General features: G+C 36.1%; 1 protein-coding gene across 3 annotated transcripts in view; it reads left to right on the top strand.

Moving 5' to 3' along the window:
* The window catches only part of LOC121375913, a 61,813-nt gene that overhangs the window by 15,466 nt on the left and 22,547 nt on the right, over positions 1-23,800 (top strand). For 2 of the 3 annotated variants that reach the window (XM_041503615.1, XM_041503616.1), the window contains exons 3-11: positions 50-184; positions 1,804-1,880; positions 3,122-3,196; positions 4,842-4,974; positions 5,250-5,300; positions 7,858-7,896; positions 8,309-8,422; positions 8,791-9,211; positions 18,343-18,593. In XM_041503615.1, coding sequence (XP_041359549.1) covers positions 50-184; positions 1,804-1,880; positions 3,122-3,196; positions 4,842-4,974; positions 5,250-5,300; positions 7,858-7,896; positions 8,309-8,422; positions 8,791-9,211; positions 18,343-18,593 — 1,296 coding nt within the window. Of the gene's footprint in view, positions 1-49; positions 185-1,803; positions 1,881-3,121; positions 3,197-4,841; positions 4,975-5,249; positions 5,301-7,857; positions 7,897-8,308; positions 8,423-8,790; positions 9,212-18,342; positions 18,594-19,673; positions 22,116-23,800 lie in introns of those variants that run through there. The other variant, XM_041503617.1, reaches the window with a different exon arrangement.

The raw sequence follows: 23,800 nt of genomic DNA on the forward strand, positions 1-23,800 counted from the left end.
GTTCAGTTTAGAAGGGTTTCACTGTAACAGCTTTTAATTACGTCTGCAGGATGATCATGCTAAAGTCTTCAAGATTCAAGAGCATCGTGTTCAGATGATGTGTCAGATGACCGGGATGAAGATGAGTGACCTTGACAACATGTGCGAACCGGTCTTCAAGGTTAACACCGCCTTTGTGAGACTGGTAAGCAGTCATTATTCTTGCTTGAGATCACAGCTAAAATTAATTTATTATGTTTATTATGTGTGATACTTATAACTTTTATAAGAGCACTACATAAGGACCAAAGATTTCATTTATTTAAATTTTATTTTTGTAATTACTTCCATTAGCAGAAGAGAATTTCAAATCTGACTGTTATTGAAACAGTTGTTTTTAAAGGCGCAGACCCTAGTTTCAACTCATAAAAATGAACACTAAGTTTAGTTGACCTATAAACCTGTAACACACTTTGATAAAGTTACAACAGAGTGAAACAAGAGTCTGTGTAGACGACATTAAAACCGGAAAATATCCTTAAAAAATGTATATCAGAAATCGAATCAATAACCGCTACTTCTCGGACGCACATGCGTTTTTTAAAAATATGAAAAAATTCATTTTATTCGACGAAGTCACTTTTCGCACCCTTGTTTTGGCTTCGTACACAATAAATGTAGCATATCTTACCTAATTTCACTTAAAATCCATATTTCGTAAAAGGTCCAATTTTTTATCACAAGATTTTCTTCAAACACATTCAGGTGCATTAGTAATCTTCAAACAAAAAAATTTCAATAGCAATTTTGCACTAGAATTTTGCCAGCATTTTAAAAACTGAAACGTCATTTACGCAGTTTTGGTTATTGTAAGGAGATGCAAAATTAGCTATATTATTACAATGCTTTGCCACATTAAAATAAAAACTGGTCTACTAACCTTGACCCCTGTCAAATTTCTATAACAAGCAGACAACGCTGTTTACAGGTTGATATTTATATATATTTTTCTCATAATTCTGGACAAAATATTAATTTTCAGTTTTAAAAGATGTAATAAAAGAAATAAAAAGTACCTTTTGTCAAATATATCGTATTAAAAAATTACCATTGGATATGCTATATTTATTGTGTACGAAGCCAAAAAAAGGGAGCGAAAAGTGACAGACAACATCATGACCAGAAACACTTTGGTTTTACGGATATGGATAATCTAAGCAATAAAATATAAGTAATGTTTGATTTCAGTGATCATAAATGTCTCTAATAGTGGAAAATATGCTCTACTGTTTAAAAACCAGGGTCTGTGCCTTTACAGTGAACTATATTGTCACTGACCAGAAATTAGTTTATTTTGTGGTTTTTTAATTATTAATCAAATTTAATATTACCATATGTGAAACACAACATTATTGACTATTATCTAGATTAATTTGTTACAGATATAATATAATACACAAGTCTATAATATACACAATACCTTTTTAACAGTTGCCAATCATTCTTCTCCATTTTGGGGGGGTATTTACCTGATGCCACATTTTACAAGGATCTATTTGCGCTGGGGTCTAGTCTGTTTCTGTATACACATCATCTTAAATGTGTTCATATTTATTTTAGGAAAGAGTATCTAAATTTTCCTGTGTTTGCACGAGATACATCTTGTATCAGATATATTGCAGATAGACCTTGCTAATTCTTGGTTGAGAAAATAATAATTGTAGTTTAAAATGTGCTGAGGTATGATTAGAGTCTAATTTAGACAAAGATGGCTTTATTGGTAACTCAAATTAAATTATAATCTTTGTCTTTCCCATTTTTCAGCAAGCGAAGAACTGGATTGCATTGAAGGGTGTAGATCAGAGCCACTGTGACCTCATAATGTTGTATGTGCTTATGAAGTGAGTTGCTGGAAAATTTTGTTCTTTCTCAATTTTCAGTTGCTATCATGTTGGTAATTCTACAGTTTTCACTTGTAATATTAATTAGACAGACTATTATTTAAGGGTCATGTATATTAAAGTAAGATACACATAAAAATATATAATGTATAAGCTTACATACAGACACATACAATTACGCAGAAACATATACATGTATATACACACACAATGCATTTGCACATGAATACAAACAAGCATTCTTAACACAAGGGGCGGGATGTAACCTAGTGATAAAGTTCTCACCTGATGCAGTTTTGGTCTAGTGTTGATCCCTGTTGGTGGGCCCATTGGTCTTATTTCTTGTTCCAGCCAGTGCACCACAATTTGTGTATCAAAGGCCGTGGTATGTGTTATCCAATCTGTAGGATGGTGCATATAAAAGATCCCTTGCCATAAATGGAAAAATGTGGGTTTTCTCTCTCGCTAACACTATGTCAGAATTATCAAATGTTTGACATCCATTAGCCGATGATTAATAAATCAATGTGCTTTAGTGGTGTCGTTAAACAAAACACTTTAATTTTTTTCTTACACACACACACACACACACACACACACACACACACACACACACACACACACACACACACACACACACACACACACACACACACACACACACACACACACACACACACAAACCATACAATTAGTAGCTTTCCTCTCCAGAACAGACGTTGGAAAAAAAATGACTATAGGTGTAAAATATTCTGAGGTTTTGTTTAAACACTTTGGGCCAAATTTACAAAGCCTGTTTTATACTTACACGCGTGTAAATACAGACATTAACAATGCTTAACACCCGTGTTTAAGAAAAACAGGCTTCGTAAATTTGGTCCATATTCCTTTCGTTTCCTTTCAGAATATTTGGGCGAGATGTAGCCCAGTGGTAAAGCGTTCGCTTGATGTGCACTCGGTCTAGGATCGATTTCTGTTGGTGGACCCATTGGGCTATTTCTCGTTCCAGCCAGTGCTCCACAACTGGTGTAACAAAGGCTGTGGCATGTACTATCCTGTCGGTGGGATGGTGCTTGTAAAAGATCCCCTGCTGCTAATTGAAAAGAGTAGCCCATGAAGTGGTAACAGCGGGTTTCCTCTCAGTATCTGTGTGGTCCTTAACCATATGTCTGATGCTATATAACCGTAAATAAAATGTGTTGAGTACGTCATTAAATAAAACATTTCCTTCTTCCTTTTAGAATATTTGATAAGAGCGTGCCATTTGAGAAGAGAGTACGCCTGGTACATCTACTTCATGAGGTTCTTGTACATTGGTTGGTATAGTTAAATGGTTTTTTAGACGAATATTTGTTTAATTTAGTAGAACAAAGTTTATAGAATCTTGTTTAAAATGTCTAAAATGTGCATAATTAGTGAAGATAATGTGAAATTGAAATGCTGGAAATTAAAAGTAGAATTTAATCACTTATTTTGCTACATTTCTAATCTGTTAATCCAAGTTTCCTGTTGTCATGTTTATTTTCTGAGAGCAACATTTTGTACTTGTCTTGAGCTAGTGGTTAACAAATGAAAATTATTTTATGACAGACAAAACCTGGATAATAACTGGTACTAAGTTTATTATTTTGATTGATTTCGCCAGTTATTTTATCTTCAAAATCTGTTATTTTCAACATACATGTATGATGTTTCCAACCTGATGTGCGGTCAGTCTAGGATCGATCCCCGTTGGTGGGCCCATTGGGCTATTTCTTGTTCCAGACTGCACCATGACTGGTATATCAAAGGCCATGGTATGTGCTATCCTGTCTGGTATGATGCATATAAAAGATCCTTGCTACTAATGAAAAAATGTAGCAGGTTTCCTCTCTAAGACTGTCAAAATGACCATATGTTTGACATCCAATAGCCAATGATTAATAAATCAATGTACTCTAGTGGTGTCATTAAAAAAACCCCAAGCTTTTACATTGTTCTTTATAAGATGAAAGGCAAGATATAGGTATTACTTTTATGATGGCAACTATGGTGCCAACTTTTACATTTAGCTCAACGAAACTTTTAATTCCTTGGAATTTGTTGTTATTAAAAATTAGGAAGATTTGTTTTAGGGTTAGCAGGTATAAAGTTATTCACTAGCCCAACTTGACACGGTACTAGCCGTGAGTGTATTAGAATATTTTTCAAAGTCAGAAATAGCGCTACTTCATCTGATTACCCAGGGGTGTAGAAATGGAAAATATTCACGAGTCAGCTGGACCTGAACCAACTAAAATTTACTAGCCTGCCAGAATATTTACTAGTGCACCAGACCTTGATTGACAAATGTATAAATTTTGAAATATTCTGGTAAAGACAAAGTTATTCATATTTATTTCATATAGATTTTAAAAATTTAGGTGACATCCCGCAAGTATTTAACAAAACAATCTTTTCAAAACACACCTGCAACATAATTTGAATGTAAACAATGACCTTTGACTGGCTCTGTTTCCAGATTGTTGCAGGTCGGAACTCCAAAGTCATCTGTTATCAATGTAGTACATGTATTGTTGTGTATTTCGTCATCATTTTGAACCGTTTGGCACTGTCATTAGCTAATGCGGAGTCATGGATTTGATGCAAGAATTAAAAAAAAAATTACAGTCTGAAAAAGACAGATCGCCCATGGGACTGGTAGTTATTTAACTAGTCCATCAGAATTTATACTTGCATTTGGCGAGTGGGCGAGTACTTTCTACACCCCTGTTACCTGTGAAAAAATCTTCTTCTTTTTTATATTTGACTGTTTGGTAATGTACATTATGATGAATTATCATCTAATCAAGAGTTAGAATCAGTTTAAATTTATGCATGTATTTTGTGCAAAAACAATTGTTCCAGCATGTGACAACAATCATTTAATATTTGGCAGGATTGACTTGAATAAATTTTTATGAAATAAAATGTTCTATTTAGTCGCCACCTCCTCTCAGCTTCAACAGCAAAAGGCCAGGCACTGCGAAATTCATTGGATAGAGTTATTGTTCCTGCAATTTCTTATGCTTTGACAAAAATTGAAAATCATGGAGAGAAAAAAATAATTATTGCAGTAAGTATATGTTGAATTAATTATATATTTTAATTCTTGAGTACAATGAACTGTTCAAATATGTGGTGTGACTATATGTATTTAATCTTATGTTATTTTATTTTTCAATTCCAACTTTTTAATATTTTATGAATAAGCTAACTATTGTTTAATTTAATTTTTAACTTAATTTTTAAATGAAATATAGTGTCTAAATAAATAATTTATTAAATTTTGAAAATGATTTAATGTTCAATTCACTGTGTGCCTAATATATGAAATGCTTCTGTTTTCAGCTCATTGGTAAATGGGAGGCCTCAAAGTCATTTCCTGATCACACCATTGAGGTATATATTTTAAAATTTTAAATCTAAATACAAATAATAAAATTTTATTTCTGCCTAGATGTACTTTATAGCAACCTAATTGGTTGAACATTGTTTACTTTTTTGCATTCATATCTCGGACAAAAAAAACCCATTAAGACACACACACACACACACACACCTCCCCCACCTCCAACTTGCATTTTTCTGCAACTAGCTGGAACACACAGGCAGTTAGAAATCTATATACTCTTCAAAAAAAGAAACGCAAAAGGGTACAAATGGGTTATAACTCCGATTTTATGTTTCCTACCAGTTCATGCTTTGTGAATATAAGGTCATTGCATGTCCCAAACACATTCCCACGGTTACATTCGATAAAACGCAGCTACTGTACAATAAAGTTCCAAAATGTGAATATTCGCAAAAACGCAGCCACGTGCAAACCATGTCACCACTGCACGTGCGTTGTCTGCACGTGCAACATGAACACCGACAGTATAAAAGTGCAGGGTGTTCGCTTGCCTGGCCTCTGTATCTGGCCGACAGTTGACAATCCAGGACATGCCACGTCTCATTGAACCGCATAGAAACAATGCCATCGGCCGACTAGACGCAGGCGAATCCAGAACGGCCGTTGCCAGGGCATTCCATGTGTCCCCAAGCACCATCTCCAGACTGTGGGACCGTTACCAGCAACATGGATCAACACGTGACCTCCCTAGATCCGGTCGACCACGGGTCACTACCCCCGGGCAGGACCGCTACATCCGGGTACGCCACCTTCGGGAACGATTGACTACTGCCACCTCCACAGCCGCAGCAATACCAGGTTTGCGCAGGATATCCGACCAGACCGTACGGAACCGCCTACGTGAGGTAGGAATTCGTGCCAGACGTCCAGTTCGAGGTGTCATCTTAACACCACAACACCGTCGACTCCGACTGCAGTGGTGCCAGATTCATCGACAATGGCCTCAACTGCGATGGAGACAGGTGTGGTTCAGTGACGAGTCCTGATTTCTGCTCCGACGTCATGATGGAAGATGTCGCGTGTATAGGCGTCGTGGTGAACGTTATGCGGCAAACTGTGTGCAGGAAGTGGACAGATTCGGCGGGGGTAGTGTCATGGTGTGGGCAGCCATCTCACACACTGGCAGAACTGACCTGGTCCACGTGCAGGGCAACCTGAATGCACAGGGCTACATTGACCAGATCCTCCGGCCACACATCGTTCCAGTTATGGCCAACGCCAACGCAGTGTTCCAACATGACAACGCCAGGCCTCACACAGCACGTCTCACAACGGCTTTCCTACAGAACAACAACATTAATGTCCTTCCTTGGCCATCGATATCACCGGATTTGAACCCAATTGAGCATCTATGGGACGAGTTGGACCGACGCCTCTGACAGCGACAACCACAGCCCCAGACCCTGCCCGAGCTGGCAGCAGCCTTGCAGGCCGAGTGGGCCACCATCCCCCAGGACGTCATCCGTACTCTGGTTGCTTCAATGGGCAGGCGGTGTCAGGCAGTTGTCAACACACGCGGAGGCCACACCCGGTATTGACTCCAGATGACCTTGACCTTGGTGGTGTGTCCTATCACTTACTCACAATGGACTAGAGTGAATTGTGAACAATCCTGCAACATTTGGTAATTATCGGACTCACCATTCAATAATTAAATCAATTCTCCAAATGTTACGACAATGTGGTTTTGCGTTTCTTCTTTTGAAGAGTATATTTCAACAAAACACATGGAAGATCCAAAATACAATAAAATTATGAAACTTAATATTTAATAGTGCACCTTTTTGACTCCATTAAATTACTGGGGAAAATATAGCAGATTTTCTGTAGACAATTTCTTATAAGTTGTCCATTTTTATTTATTATTTCTTTGGAACACCCATTCAACAAATGTTTTACTATTTTCATAAAAGTATCAGGAACATTGAACTGACAGTGTAGTTTTCATAAGTGACGTGACATTTGAAATGTACTCTTACTTCGGCCGATGTATTCCAGCGATTTTTAACAACTTTCACTGTGATCCGAGAATGTTTTGTCTGTATCATAATTAAGATTTTCCCAGTAAATTGTTTCTTATAATTAATCCAGGTTACTTGTGATCTTAATTATCATGATGTAGGCCGTTCTTATAAGTGGTGAAATCAGTTGACGGCTTCTGATATTGACACATTTGGAACACAACTGTCATCTACAATTTAATCAGTACTTGTACTTAGTCGAAATATTACGAGTGGATTTCTCTCTTAACTACTGTTTTCATTATTTCCCTCCTTTTTCAATATGTTGACCAGGTACCGTTAATAAAAAAATTTATCATTCGAAATAAATGTGGGTCACACCATACAATTTTAGCTGCTGTTTATTTTTGTTATGACTTAACATGATTAATTTAAAAGTAAAACTATTTTTTGTCCTTTTTGTTTTATAGGCACTATGATGCTGTTGTTTTAGCCAAACAATGCAGTTGAATTCACTCTGTTAAAATTGTTGTTTAATTAGTGGGTAAAAAGTTAATGAAAGTATTTTTCTTAATTATTGCAGAAAATGAAAGAACCTGAATCATCATGGAAAGAGTATCAGGTATGTAGATTAATTCATGTAATGTAATTTGATCTTCTTCTTTTTGTTTGCATTTAACTAAGTTGTGCATGTAGCTGCATTCTTGAAAAGTTATATGTCTTAGGAGTTATGTTGGCAGTTGAAGAGATCCATTCAAAAACAAACAATTTTATTAAAACAGAAGTTGTGTTTGTATTTCACATAGTAAAATATAGAATTGGTAGGTAAGATCGCAACTTTAATGTCATGTATTCATAATGTAGTCCTAATTCACATTTTTATGAAACAAGTTTTCACAGAACCATTCTCAAGTTTTTACAATTTTCTGTTTTTAATAATAATAATCTCTTATTAGTCTGTTTTATTTTTAATTTTAATATTAATTTTATTATTAAAATTTTCTTCAGCATTTGTTTATTTTTCACATTAACAGGACAAGTTGATTAAACACTATGGCAGCATGCTTGAAGGCTCCAGCAACACAGCTGCTGATTTAGCTTTAACTTCAGGACAATCACTTCCAATACAGACACCGATGTCATACCAGGTATACATTTTAACTGATCAGGGCAGGACATATTCAGTAGTAAAGTGCTCGCTTGATTTGCAGTCGGTCTAGGATCGATCCCTGTCAGTAACTTCAAATTTCACATATACATGCAACGACATTGGCTCATTTCAGATCCATTCAGGCAGATTTCTGATTTTTGAAAATTATTTTTTGGGGACAAACATATGACCACCTAAAGGAATTTCAGTACTGATTCTGAATGTCCATTTAGTGATTTTGACCACTTACAATACTAAAACAAGTCTGTTGACCAGTTTGATACTAAAATTTAAAATGTTCAGGTCTGCCTCATGTTCTAGTGTGCCATGTCCCGCTATTCATCCTCAATTCATTGTTTGTTTCAGATGCCACCAGACTGCAATCTTCCGGCAGGTTCCGTCGTCCCTCCCACAAATTTTGGAGCTGTATCAACCTATGGAACTTCACCTTTTCCAGTTCCTACATCTGAATATTCAGTTCCATCCTCTGGATTTCCAGTTGCCACTTCGGGATATGCTGTTCCTCCACCTAATTATGGTGTCCCTCCATCTGGTTATGTAAATTCTTGTCCAGGTTCTCCATACGGAATGCCAGTGAATGGACCACCATTCCAACTTCAAGGACCTTCTATGGGACCATCTGTAATCCCACCTGGACCACCTATGGGACCTGGCTATATGGGACAAACTATGGCTCCTCCTGGCTATATGGGACCACCTATGGCACCACCTGGTATGCTTGGCCCACCTGGTCCCCAAGCTGTTTATGGATCTACATATCCACCTGGTATGAAAACGGTGTTGTTAAGAATTGGTCCTCCTTTATTGTATTTTGTGTAAGAGTGCTGGGGAAGCATTTGTTTCCACAAAAAAAACCCATCATTAATTATGTTAGTAACTAATAGATAAGTATTTGAGAGTATGTCATGAGAAATATTGTTGTGTTGGAATCGTATGATGATTATTTTTGCTGCTGTTAAGATATTTATTAGGTTTTTTTTGCTTTTGTGAATAATTGCAATTTTGTTTTAAAGCTGTTAAATGTTTTATTTCTTTTCATACACTAATATGATCCTTAACCTTAGTGCCTCTACGCTTAGTACATTTCAACCCACTTTATGAACTGGTCCAAATATTCCATAGCCAATCAAATGGCTGTAAACTTTCATTGTCATGGCTTCCTTTTTGTCAGTCATGTTTGTTTTTCTCCACCGGGATTTATGTTTGGTTACTTAGTTAAATAGTTACAGATGTTGTGTTTTTAACTAATCCTGCGAGATAAGTGATCGTTTGTAGGACCGTACAGTTTTGTGAGCTGATCTGGCTTCATGTTCTATTGACTTGATACAGAACAGAACAGAACAGAACTTTATTTCTCCCAGGCATATGGGGAATATGAAATAACAATATTTGACAGTGACAAATGGGTTTTACAGGAGATAATATATATGTATACAGTACAATGCATATATGTAATAAATTCACAATGTAATATGCAATGGGATTAACACAGCTATGTATGATGTGGGACAATCATCATACTGCACAAAAATATACGCAAACACTCATACACATATATACGTATACACATACACATACATACATATATACTATATCTATGTGATTTAGTGAGAGTGGTCTGTAGTGGGAGTAGTTTACTATTGCATACTTTTTTTTTTTTAACTTCAAGACTATTATTTTTACTGATCTCAGATGTATTCAGTAACCAATTAACTATGCAGCGGCGAGACGTAGCCCAGTGGTAAAGCGTTTGCTTGATGCACGGTCGGTCTAGGATCGATCTCCGTCGGTCGACCCATTGAGCTATTTCTCGTTGCAGCCAGTGCTCCACAACTGGTGTAACAAAGGCTGTGGTATGTACTATCCTGTCTGTTGGATGGTGCATATAAAAGTTCCCTTGCTGCTAATTGAAAAGAGTAGTCCATGAAGTGGCGACATTGGGTTTCCTCTCTCAATATCTGTGTGGTCCTGAAGCCATATAACCGTAAATAAAATGTGTTGAGTGCGTCGTTAAATAAAACATTTCCTTCCTTCCATTAACTGTGCTGGTCACACCATTATGCAGGGGTTGTTATTTGTTGCTTGAAGGATACTGCAATTATTATCTTTGGAGAGGGAGGGGATTGGCATCAAGAGGGCATTAAAGGAATTTGCTATGTAAGTTTCAGAGATCGCTACACAATTTTTAAAGATTAAACAGTTGCTAAGCAATTTTTAATTGACTAGAAATATCACGAATCAAGATTATGAAAACAAAATGTTCCCTGATCGGCATAAAAATTAGTAAATTTATTAATAATAAATTAACTAAATTAATGCCACACAAATGCACTGAGAACGAAAATGGTGTTCTCTGGTCACTGTTGTGTATTATGTGATCATGTGAAAACTAACACAGGGTCAAACTTCAAGGTACACCCAACGTTTAGTGTCACAGTTGACAGTACCAATACTGCCATGGGTGATAAATGTGATGGTGTTTGTTGTCATAAAATGTTGTTTCATCTGGACAGTAAATTCCTTTAATTTAATTTCAGTGTCCAGGGTCCTACTAAATATAGGCTGATACTTTTTTTGTATGGACATAGGTGTCAAAGATGCTACCTATCATGTCTGAAACTAGCAACTTAGCCGCCAATATTTTCCTGTTTACTTTAAGGGGGATGGGTCCTTTGTTTTAGTCATATGTGTTACTGTTATCATCTGTGGGATTTGCTGGTATACCCCAAAGCAGAGCACATGTGCATGTGTACAAGAGTAACATTTTATTTACAAAAATAATAATCGTAATGATTTAGCTAAAATGAACTGTCAACTGATGTGATTCACTGGAGGTCATCAATGGCATTAGGGAATGAAGGGCATTGCAATATATTGCTGTCAGTAGGGGCAAAGGTAGTAGGCATGATGGCAGTAGCTGTAGTGCCGTCAAGAAATTCAAATGCTGGATGTGGCCATACTGTCTGTGGTTTCCTGATCTTTTGTGTCTTGTTGATCTTAATCCTCTATTGTACCAGTGGGAGAGGTTACTTCAACATCCTCTATTCAGGCTACACCATTCGAATCCATACTTCTTCCATCGAACTCCATACCTGTTCCATCTACACCATGAATGTTATCACCACAAACTTAAAGAAGAAGGGTTCTCTTCGCAGTCAACAGAAGCTACTTTGAAGGTGCAATGTTCATCTGTGGCTGCCACTTACAACATGTGAATGGCTCTGCTTTCAAAGATGGTTAGTTAAGAACAATCTTGGATTATCAAGATCTAAAAGAAATACATCCAAACTACAAGAGCAAAGGAGAAAGAAGAGGGAGATTGAAAAAGGTTATCCAGATGCACTTATGTTAGGATACAAATGAAAAGAAAATTAAGCACCTGTCCGAGGGACTCATTGAAGCTCAAAGACATCTATCATCGTTAGTTATATTTCCATGTTTACAATTGTATAGAATAAAGTAACCAATGCTAAGATGGGTTCGTATCTCTGACTTCATGCTATGATAAATATGGGCTTTAAATTTGAAAATCAGATACGTTTCTGGCCATTGAAGCGGAACCTGAATACAGTCTTAGAAGCTCTGAAGAAGCCACTCACCAATGAAGTAACCAATGCTAAGATGGGCTCGTATCTCTGACTTCATTCTATGATAAATATGGGCTTTAAATTTGAAAATCAGACACTTTTCTGGCCATTGAATACAGTCTTAGAAGCTCTGAAGAAGCCACTCACTACTAGCTAACAAGGAAGACAGTTTTCCTGTTGGATTTTGCTACTTCCTGCTTGGGTTCATGAACTTTATGCCATGGATGTTGACATGGTTCATTATCGGTACTGTGATTCAGCAGTTCACTTTGGGACTTTATGTGAGTTTTGTTGTCAAGAATAAACTCCAATCTTACCAGAGTTTTATGGTTCAAACCGTATCCACCCTGGGGTCAGATGATTCGATGCATGCTCTTGACCTCTCTGCTGATACAACTTGAAACTTCAGAAGGAGATGCAAGAGAGCGTTTTTTTCATGCAGCATAAGTCAAATGAAAAATATTACGAAGAACTCGGTCTCAGTGTGTACCTCTAATCTGCTTGAACCGAGACCATTGGCAGCTACAATTTGTTGCATTGTAACACAGATTACGGACTAATCAGGTGTTTCTGGGCTACCGATTCCATCTTTGCTAACCTTTACCTCAGAGATGTTTCAACAGAACATATGGATAGGTTTCAACACCTGGGACCTGTAGTTGCTGTTCAGACTCGGGTCAATTACGGCTATCCTAAATGACATTGATGACTTTGATGGAAATGGTGAAGATGTCTTACTGTCCGACAGGTGAGGTTGACTGACAACTGTTTTCCACACACAAATTACGTTGTGCACTTGTTTGTGATGATGGTACTTTTTGTCATGTTAACATTAGTTGTCATGTTATACACATTGACTCTAACTGTTACCACCTTTTGACTAACACCATCCTCTCCCAAGGGTTTGGAGGTGGTGCAAACCATTAATATCTTTTAGTTTACTAATGATCATTATTAATGCATGGTTGTTTTTATGTTTTTTAACAGTATTTAGCTCCACTGACCCGAAAGGCCATGGGAGTTTATGCCATGGTGCAGCATTCGGCTGTCAACTTTTAACATTTTCGACTTCGTCTCAAGTTCCACCTTTTAGATTTTAACCAAATCTTGTGCAAATGATAATCTTGTGACCCTGACCATCGCCATTATATACATCGTCCTTTATTCCCTAATTATGAAATTAAAATAAAATAAATTTCAAGGCATATGCTGGAATAATGTGGATCATTTATTGGTTTCGGTTACAATACATACATATGCACATCATTTGTTCATTTGTTATGATAATGTCAAATTAGCAGTCGCCAAAGGACCGTCTTTGATCCATCATTTTTGCTATGGCTCACTTTTGAGATGTATAATTAGTTTAATACCAGGTGAGTGATTCAGGTCTATAATTTCTATAATTTACCAATTTGTCAGAGTCCATTCTAGTCATGATTCCTGTTTTGGCATTGACATCTTGGAGTATGTAGTTACCACCTGCTGTTGAATGCTGCCATAGGTCAAAGGTCAGGATAGGTATGAAAAGAAATTAAGAAAACTTGGATCATTTTCTCTTTTCATGAATACTTAACCTGAACTCTTGCGTTACGGTCACCCAAGTTCCCTGTTTCCAAATCCCCTGCTGGTGGCACTTCAGTGTCCATGAAGGTGTGAAGATTGCTTATTTGTTGCACCTTGTTGCTGCTGTTTAAAGTAGCCCTTAATAGAACAGTAAATATTTACTGTGGCTTCATTTGTCACAAAATATAAGTGCTACATTAAAGGGATGGTAAACTCAAACATGAGCCTTATGTGTTGGAACGATGTATGCCCGGACCCCCAACACATACTGACACTTTGACAAATGAAAAACGCTTAATTTTAGAGTGAATAAAAAACAGTGATTATTCCTGCTAACTGGGGGCAGCCATTTTCTTTTGTTTTTGTTGCATCCGGAATTCTACCTTGGGGTGAAGTGGCGTCAGCTCTGACCAACTCCTGTATGCACAGTACAAACAAACGCAGTCATTTACGACCAGGTGCTTCACTTTTATTAACCTGACTTGTAAAACAACATAAATGATTTGATAATATAATAAACTATTTTAATTAAATATATTTAAATATGCATTAATAGAACAAAATGGGGTTTTAGTATTTTTCTTTCTTAAAATATCCAAAGAAAGAATGCATATTTTTGGCCTATTGGTAGGCTACGTTGGAACAAAAACAATCACTCATGATACCCAAGTGATAATGTTCTTTTCTTTGGGACTACGTAATTTGTCAGTTCTGTGATTTTAGATGAGAAAGTCTACTTAATCAAGAGTTTTACAGAATTATTTACAGTAATAAAGCATGATGGCTGATAATTTCTATTACTATTTTAGGGATGGCAGGTATCTCCCAATACCCTGTGATGTTAAAAAAAAATACTGCCTGTACGTAATTTTTGTGTCTAGACGGCTGTAATTAATGGCTTTGTCTACCTAACAAATATACACGTGCCAATCAGGAATCACAGGTGGAGCCCACTGAAAGTACTAGTATAGACCAGTTAACTAAGAAAACACACTGTTTATCATTTCAGTACATAGGTTATTGTATAGACAAAACATAATAGTTATTTCGACACTTTAACAATGGTGGTTTATTTGGTATTGTAAAATAATATATACTTATTGCTGGCTGACTGGGATGGATATTAATACAGAACATTGCACAAAAATCAGGTACGTTTGTTTCTTCAGTTCTAAGACTAATTCCTGACATGACACGTTAAATATTACATAACCACCCGCTCGCCAGAGGGCATAGTCACTGGAATGGTACAAAATGGCTGCACCCGTCATATATAATAGCCATCACATTTAACTGTTTTATTAATGAAATCTAATAATATACTTGTTGATATTAAACAATAATTATGTGCATTATATGCATACCAGTCCAAAAGCCTTGTGCGAGCATTCCTTTGATGAAACTTTGTTTATATTTGCACCTATAGATGTTCATTGCAATGTATATGCAACAAACAAAAACCCCATATTTTTGTAATTAAAATACTTTTGCATTGAACTCAAGGTTAAATTTGCACATTCAACTATGTTTCTCACAAGCGGTAAGTCCCATTTTCTTGTTACCGGTTCAACCATGATTCCCAATTCAAGTAAAAATTTACCACTGATTTTTTTAGTTCATGCAAGTATGAACCAAAATAATGTTACTCTTTCTTATGACTAAAATATCCATGTGCTCAATGTTTTTCAATTTATCTTGCATCAACTAGAAAAACTAGGCGCTTAATTTTCTATCTTTTCATTCTTATTCTAACCTCTGGATAACATAGGTGCATTTTCGCTCTATGCTTTGGACTGGTCCAAACTTCCCAACAGTTGATTGGTCAAAATGTTCAATTGTGTCGGAGGTCATCTCTTACAATCACATGACATTCTCTCACTTCTTTCTCCTTCGCTTTTGTGGTCCGGACATAGTTGATTTAGCTCTTTGATAATCCAAAACATCTGTGGTTTGGGTTTTACTTTATCCATGATTTAACTTGTGGATTTAGTTTTTCACATCTTCATCTTCATTCTACTTCTTTTATTTTGTGGTATTTTGTGATTTAAAGTATATTTTTTATCACTGTTAAACTTGAGTCCGTGTTTGACTTCTGCCGCCGTTTTGAATTCACATTGCCACACAAGGAGTGCTTCAAGAGCCGACCAGCTTGTTCCGTCAACTCCCAAGTTTGGTGTGTGCATGTGTCTGACTCATGATGATTTGGCTTCCTATTTGAAGTTCCTGGATACCGCGACACCCAAGACTGCTGCAAAGTAGTCCACTGTGGATACGACCACCATCACTGAATCTGGGAGGTCCGTGCTTATAGAATTTGTGGAGTGCCGTTGTCTGATCAGGTCACAGCTCATCTGCATATGTCATGGGCAGTTGGACTTCTCTTCCTGTTGTGGTGACGGGATCCATGGGATCTCCAGGGGCAACATGGAAGCAGCAAGAGACCGGTCCTGTTGGACCCACATGGAGTTGTCTACTGGAGCCCATACAGAGCCATCTGCCCATCATCGTGATCCATCAGCTACCCATGAGGAGTTGTCGGTTTCCAGTCAAGCTTCATCTCATGGATGCCACATGAACTCCAGGAAGTGTTCCAGGAGATCTCATTCCAGATAGCGCCGCTAGTCTAAGACAGCAGGGATTATATGGATCATATAAGTCTATGACTCAACATCAGGATCTCCAGATTGTCCATCATTGGCCACCACACAGGACTGAAGTTCTATTATGGACTCCAGAGAAGATCGTCTGGCGTGTGAACTTAATCGGAATCTGAGCTGCCAATGGTGGATGCAATATGTGACTGCATAACAACCATGTATGAATTATTACCAAATTTGCGTCAGCCTCAACCACCTGCCAAGAAGGATCCTGTTCTATCTTTTGTGGATCCAAAAAAAGAGAACGTTTCCATTGAATTGCTTGCAGTGGGTTCTGTTATCTCATTGATCGCCTCTGGAGTTCAGATGCCCAGATGGTCATCATCAAGCTACCCGATATTTAACTTGGATTACAGAGACAGCAACCATACTGGATTCATACTTTGATTTATTAGTCAAATTGTCTTTGCATCGAATAGGTACTCATGTGACAACTTTGGAGTGTGAACAAGTTATTTAATGGCAAGGTTCAGTTTGTTGTTGAACAAAGCAACAAATCTCTACAATTGTTGGCAACCACAGGGCCCTGGAGTTCACCAACTCTTTCCAGTGGAGATTTAAGAGGAAGTGATTTTTTATCAAAATTTGTGTCGGCTACCAAGCACTGAAAGCCATCTCAGCCTAGCAAGTCAGTTACTAAGGAGTCGACAGACTCGAAGCCTTCCACTTCTTCACGCAGGCTTGGCAAACCAGGAAGGTGAGCATGATGGCAGCCTTGAAATTCACAACTTGTCTGGTTACCTCTGTCTTCACCAGTCCCTGACTACGAGCTTCACAGTGACTTAGGACCTAACCCTTCCAATGTTTCGACCAGTGCTGGTTACCTCTATCTTCACCAGTCCCTGACTACGAGCTTCATAGTGACTTAGGACCTAACGCTTCCAATGTTTCGACCAGTGTTGGTTACCTCTAGCTTCATCAGTCCCTGATTACGAGCTTCATAGTGACTTAGGACCTAACGCTTCCAGTGTTTCGACCAGTGCTGGTTACCTCCATCTTCACCAGTCTCTGACTACGAGCTTCATAGTGACTTAGGACCTAACGCTTCCAATGTTTCGACCAGTGTTGGAGGAAGACTTGATCTCTACTGGAAGAACTGGGAGATCTTTGGCGATCCTTGGGTGACTCATCTCTCCACTCTTTAACTACTATGCCAAGAGAGATACACAATTTAAAGGTGCACACTTTTTGTGTTCTTGTGCACTTTGTCAGGTTAACATTAGCAATCTTGTCACTTAATAGACTTAACATTACTTAACCTATCATGGTTTATGTATTGTTTCGTCTATCATTGTGATTGATGTTTCCATAATAACAATTAACACACCTTAATTTGTTCATGGTTTATTACAACATCACTTTGATTATTCTAGTCGTACATGACTAAGATCTTCCATTATGTCGAAGTAAACTTCTGATCACGGATGAAAAGTGATTCCATCAGAATCCACTTAAGTTACCCAGAAGCCAGAATAATTATTCATGAAAAGGAGATAAGATTAGATTTCTTCATTTCACTGAATCACTGATCACGGATCAAGGTTCAACTGTCAATATGAAATTGGGTCCAAGTCCTACATCATTAAAATTTGGTTTATGGTTGCCCCGATGGATGTTTATCACAGTCATTTGAAAATAAAATAAAATTAATTAATAAAATAAATTAAATTGAAATATTTTTAATTTAGCATTTAGCTCAATGTTAAAAGTTTCGGGTTCAGCTCAATGTCTCACAAACTATAAGTCCTACGTCAGTGAAACATGGTTTATAGTTGCACCTATAGATATTCAAGAGTGCATTTGAAAAAAAAAACCCATTAATTATTATTATAATACTTTAATATTGTTATAATATTTTAACATTTAGCTTAATATTAGGTTTATGTATTTCTGTCCATTTTGCACAAACTAAGTCCTAAATCAGTAAAACATGGTTTATAGAATTGGTTTGGTTTTTGGTTTTTTTTTAAACATACCTTGAGATGAATGTCTGTGGATGCAACTGTCAGTCACACTGAATAAGTGTATGATAGGTGAGACATTTAATATTGTGGAATTCTTTATCCATTTTTTTTTTTTTTTTACAGGACCTTGGATGGGGCCACCTCCATCAACAGTGCCACAAATGCAACCACAACAATCATTTGGAAATCAATATGGTGGAAATAATTCATCAAAATCTGAAGGGCAGATACCATCATCAGGAATGTCGGGGAGTACAGATAAGTCATCGAACTCTGCTGGGTCAAAACAAAATCAATTCCGGCATTCTTCAAACATCATCAAGATCAAAACGGTTAATAAAAACACACAAGCAGCACGTATTAAGAAAAAAAAGGTAAGTAAGTCAGTACATTGAACACATCATGCTCCCCCACCCCTTTCTTCCTGAAAATTATGTCAGTAGAAACCGAAAGTTAAATAAAATGAAAAATGTGACCACTTACTAGACTTAAAGTAAATTTTAACTCAGCATGTTGTAAAGTAAATAGGCATCTGAAAGACAAGATGACATATTTGGCAATTTATAACTATGAAAGGTAAATTATTTGATGGATCAGGTATAAAATAACTATAATGATAATGCAGATTGCAACGGGTAATAAAAACAGCATAGTTGGTAACTAGAGCTGTAGGAAGATGATAAATGGTTTGACAGCTTCCTGCTGTTGGGGTTATAATGATAACCGTTGATAACTACAGCTGTAGGGATAAAATTTGTGAAAACATTGTTGGTAGCTACAGCTGAAGTGGTAAAATTAACAAATAACATAATTGGTAACTACAGCTGAAGGTGTAAATTTAACTTTAACATTGTAATTACAGCTGTTGTGGTAAAATTAACGTTAACATACATGTAGTTGGTAACTACAGCTGTAGGGGTAAAAAGGATGATGTGGCAGCTTACAGCTGTTAAGGTTGTAAATTATGTAAGTTAAACATAGTTGGTAACTGCAGCTGTAAAAGTAAAATTAACCATAATTACAGCTGTAGGGATAAAATTAACATTAACATAGTTGGTAACTACAGCTGATTTGGCATCTTAAAGCTGACAAGGTTTTAAATTATGTAAGTTAAACATAGTTGGTAACTACAGCTGTAGAAGTAAGATACATGATTTTGCATCTTACAGTTGTACAGCTGTTGGTATATATTAAACTGTTTTTTATTTTGATTTATGGTAAATTTACAGCTGTTGGTAGACTGTTTTTATATTTTAGTTTAGTGGGACTTTAGTGGTGCCTTTTGGCATAACTGGAAACATGTAAATAGGTAAATTAGCTTGCATGACTGTCAAGTACATTTGTATGTCTCTGATATTTATTAATTGATAACATGTATACTTGTCATTAAGGAAATTTTTACTAGTAACAAGATGTGTTATACATTTAAATGTGTGCTTTTTTATTCATAACAGTAAAATGGTAACAGTCCATGTATTTTGTTGACCTTGAAAGTAGCATCCAGCTGCCTTTATTTGAGTTAGCAACAAAAGCTTTGGAGTGTGCAGATTTCAACATTAAAGTCTCTGGATGTACAGATTTTAATACCTTCTTGAAGATTATGAGACCATTTACCGACACCTGTAGTGGTTCTGGGAGCAGTTCAGCGAAGAATTCAAGGAACATTTGGTGCTTCAAATGGATTACGGTGGCCATGACAATGATTTGATCCAGTCTAAATGAACAGAGTGACTTTACCTGAATGAACAGTCTGACAGTATAAATAATCATTTTTAATATTTTTAAGAAGGTTGACATTGGAAGAGTAAAATGAAAAATGTTACCATGGTGCATTTAACAGCCTGGTGTGTCGTGACTATTGGTAGTGAAATGGTTGATGGATGCAGCTGGTGTATTTGTCTCTGGGTCAGTGCAGCAACTACATACCCTGCACATGGCAGGGTTATCTACATGGTCAAGAACTGTCATCACAAGCAGCTTCTTGTGGAATATCCAGGTTGAGGATCTTGCATAGATGTTCTTTTCTCTAAACATTATCAATTTATTGACATGAACACTTAAAATGATATTTTGAAAACATAAATGGTGTGAGATGGGAATGTTTTTTCCAGATAAATTTGAATACAGCTATATTTGTATATGTACTGAAAGTTGTGGATATCACTTTCCTGCATTGTGTAGTTTATTCTAATACTGGTTTGGACAGTTGGTCAAATAGGAATTTGTTTTTTGTCTAGCCTTTACAAAGTAAGGCAAGATACAGGTATTACTTTTCCGTCAAATTTTGCATTTAGATGAAAAATACATTTCGTGATATTTGAAACAAAAGGATGACCAGAAACACTTTGAATGTATGGAAATGTATAATATAAACAATAAAATCTAAGTAATATCTGACTATTTATCAAAAACTGCTCTAATAGTAAAACGATATGCTATTGATTAAAAACTAGGGTCTGTCACTTTAATTAGGTGTGTGTCTGTGCTATCTTAATGTCAGCTGTTAAATATAGACTTGCAAATACATTCAACATTTAAGGATTTATTGTTTACTCATAAAGATTGTTTATTTTAAATTTAATGATCAGAGTTGACTGTTACGATGATACCAGCACTGCCACTTTATACTTTTTAAAAAGTATTAGCCTTTTTTTTTTGGAAATACTACTTTTTGTACTTTTTAAATACTTTTTTCACATGAAAAAACTTTTTTATACTTTGTTCTGCAAAAAGTAACTTAAGAAATCCAATTTCAAATTTGACCATCGTAAAATTTGTGCTTTGCTAGTCTTTTTTCAGGAATGGTTTGTTCTTTGTTGAGTGGAATGTTTATAGAGCTCTCTGCTCCTGCTGCTCTCAGTGACCAAGTGACAGGGAACTGTAATATGCAGAACAGAGTATTCAACAATCACAAATCCTCACAACATGGTACACACCATTCCTTGAGGTTGGTCATAAGCAGCAAACATTAGTCTGACAAAGGTAGCGAATGTCAAATTGTGATTCATATTATTGCTGATGAAAAATTATGCTTATTAAAAACCTTTTTAGACCATTTTGATACTTTTTTGGGGCAAGATTCCATACCTTTTTTTTTTAAATGCAGAGTGGCAGCACTAATACATAGCAACAATTTAAAAATTAAAAGCAGAATCCTAAATCCAGAATTCTTTAAATGACTGTTGGTCAAGATTGGTTAATATATTTATCCATCCAAAAGTTTGACACAGTCTCAATGGCTTATTGTATTTTCCTTGCAAATTCTAAGAAAGTCAAAGTTTAAAGTAATTGGAGTTGGAGTCTATTTCTCCAAGTGTTGCATAGATCCACACTCTCACATTTTTTAAATTATTATTTATTTCTAAATTGTGATTCATGTTATTGTGTTCAGTTTGCCATTTAAAATTTTTGTTTTTGTTTTACTCTGGTCTTAAAAATATTTTATATTTAAACCATTGTCATATAAAATGAATATTAGTTGTGAAATGAATGCACTTCAGTGCAAGTCATCTGTATTGTGAGTGACTGGAGTTTTAACTACCAGGTTTTCAGGACATCAAATATTACAGAGGATACCTGACAGGACTGTGTGATGAAAACTTCCATTGATGAAAGGGTGTGGCATTCCTGGACTTTGGACATGCTAATAGCCGAATCATCCTTGTGATGAACCAGCACTCAAGAAATAACTTGTGCTTTACGTTTATGCATAGAAGCATAACTTTGTTAAACATAGAAACACTTCAAATTATGCTTGCTGTTATGGATGCTTTGTTATTTTAGAGAATGTTATTTTGTATGTAGTCAGTGTCTGGGATCGATCCCCGTCGGTGGGCCCATTGGGCTATTTCTCATTCCGGCCAGTGCATCACAACTGGTATGTCAAAGGCCGTGGTATGTGTTATCCTGTCTGTAGGATGGTGCATATAAAAGATCCCTTGCTACTAACAGAAAGATGTAGCAGGTTTCCTCTCTAAGACTATGTCGCAATTACTAAATGATTAATAAATCAATGTGGTTCTAGTGGTGTTGTTAAACAAAACAAACTTTAACTTTGTTGTATAGGCTTATCTTATAACCTCTGGGCATGATTTAACCATTATATTTATCCAAGATTTTGAGTCAGAAATTGACTGAAAAATAACATTAATGCTACATTTTGTAATATACTAATAATTAAAACACCTTATTATTTGTGATGTCATATTTTTTAATTATTATTTTGGGTTTTTTTTTTTTGTGGGTTTTTATTGATTATTTGTGATGAAATGTTTTACTTTAAATCATATTGATATGTTAGTAAGCGACAGGCTTTGATAAGTCCTTCATTTATTAATATCGTACATGCATATTCAGTAGTTTATTCAGATTATGCTGAATCATTAAATGTATTTCAATTCTCATTGTTTTACAAAAATTGAGATATTGTGATTGGGCATTTGAGTGTTATTATTTGACAAAAGACTAACTATATTTTTTATGTTTATTTGTGCTTTGTGGTATATTAGTGTGTTTTTTCCCCTTTACTCAACTGTTAAATTTGATAAGCATAATTTGTGCGTATTAAATTTTCATTTATGACTTAGAGATATCACGGAGCGGGACGTTGTCCGGTGATAAAGCTCTCTTGATGCAGGATTGAACCCTGTCGGTGGGCTCATTGGGCTATTTCTCATACCAGCCTGTGCACTGCAAATGGTATATCAAAGGCCATGGTGTGTGTTGTCTTGTGTGTGGAATGGTCTATATAAAAGATCCCATGCTACTAATGGAAACATTTAGCATGTCTCCTCTATACATGTATGTGAAAAGTACCAAATGTTTTGACATTCAATAGCAGATGATTAATACGGCAATGTGCTCTAGTGGTGTTGTTAAACAAAACACTTAACTTCAGAGATGTCACTTAACTTTTATTAGCTTAGACCTCTAGTATAATTAGTGTTTAAACTGGTCAGATGTTTTATTCTTATATATTAAAGGGACTTCTCCCTTTAAATACTATGTACAATATTCCCATCAAATACTTACAGTTCCTTGTTTGAAATGTTATTCTGTTTATGAAAGCTATAGCAAGGTGTTTGGAGCATGTCCTATAAAAGTGGCAGTCCTCCTATAGACAAAGTGGGAACCGTCTATCCTGGTCAAGCCCAGCTTTTCTATAGACAAAGCATCTGACAATGATTTATGACTACTACACAAATTTTAAATTTTATATTGTCTATGAGTAGCACTGGTGAATAGATTAACACATACTATCGACAGTCTTATTGGTGGGGGAAGGAAGACTTTCATTTGAGGGTGAAGTCCCTTCAATAAGATATGAAAAAAGTTGAAACTTGTTATATCTTAAAAGATGGTTTTGGGTGGGTTTTTTTGTTGCTGTTGGTTTTGATAGAATGTATTATCTTCAATTATCTTAGATAAAACTGGTATGTAGAAACAGAATAATACATTGGGCCAACATATCTCATTACCAACCTGAAATGTTTCTACGGTGCATGTGTGTATAACCATATTTTATAATTTCTAATAAAAATTATTCTGAAGCCTTTTAACTATTTTCAAAATCTGTTGTATT

The sequence above is a fragment of the Gigantopelta aegis genome, chromosome 6, assembly GCF_016097555.1.
Source record: "Gigantopelta aegis isolate Gae_Host chromosome 6, Gae_host_genome, whole genome shotgun sequence".
NCBI lineage: Eukaryota > Metazoa > Mollusca > Gastropoda > Neomphalida > Peltospiridae > Gigantopelta > Gigantopelta aegis.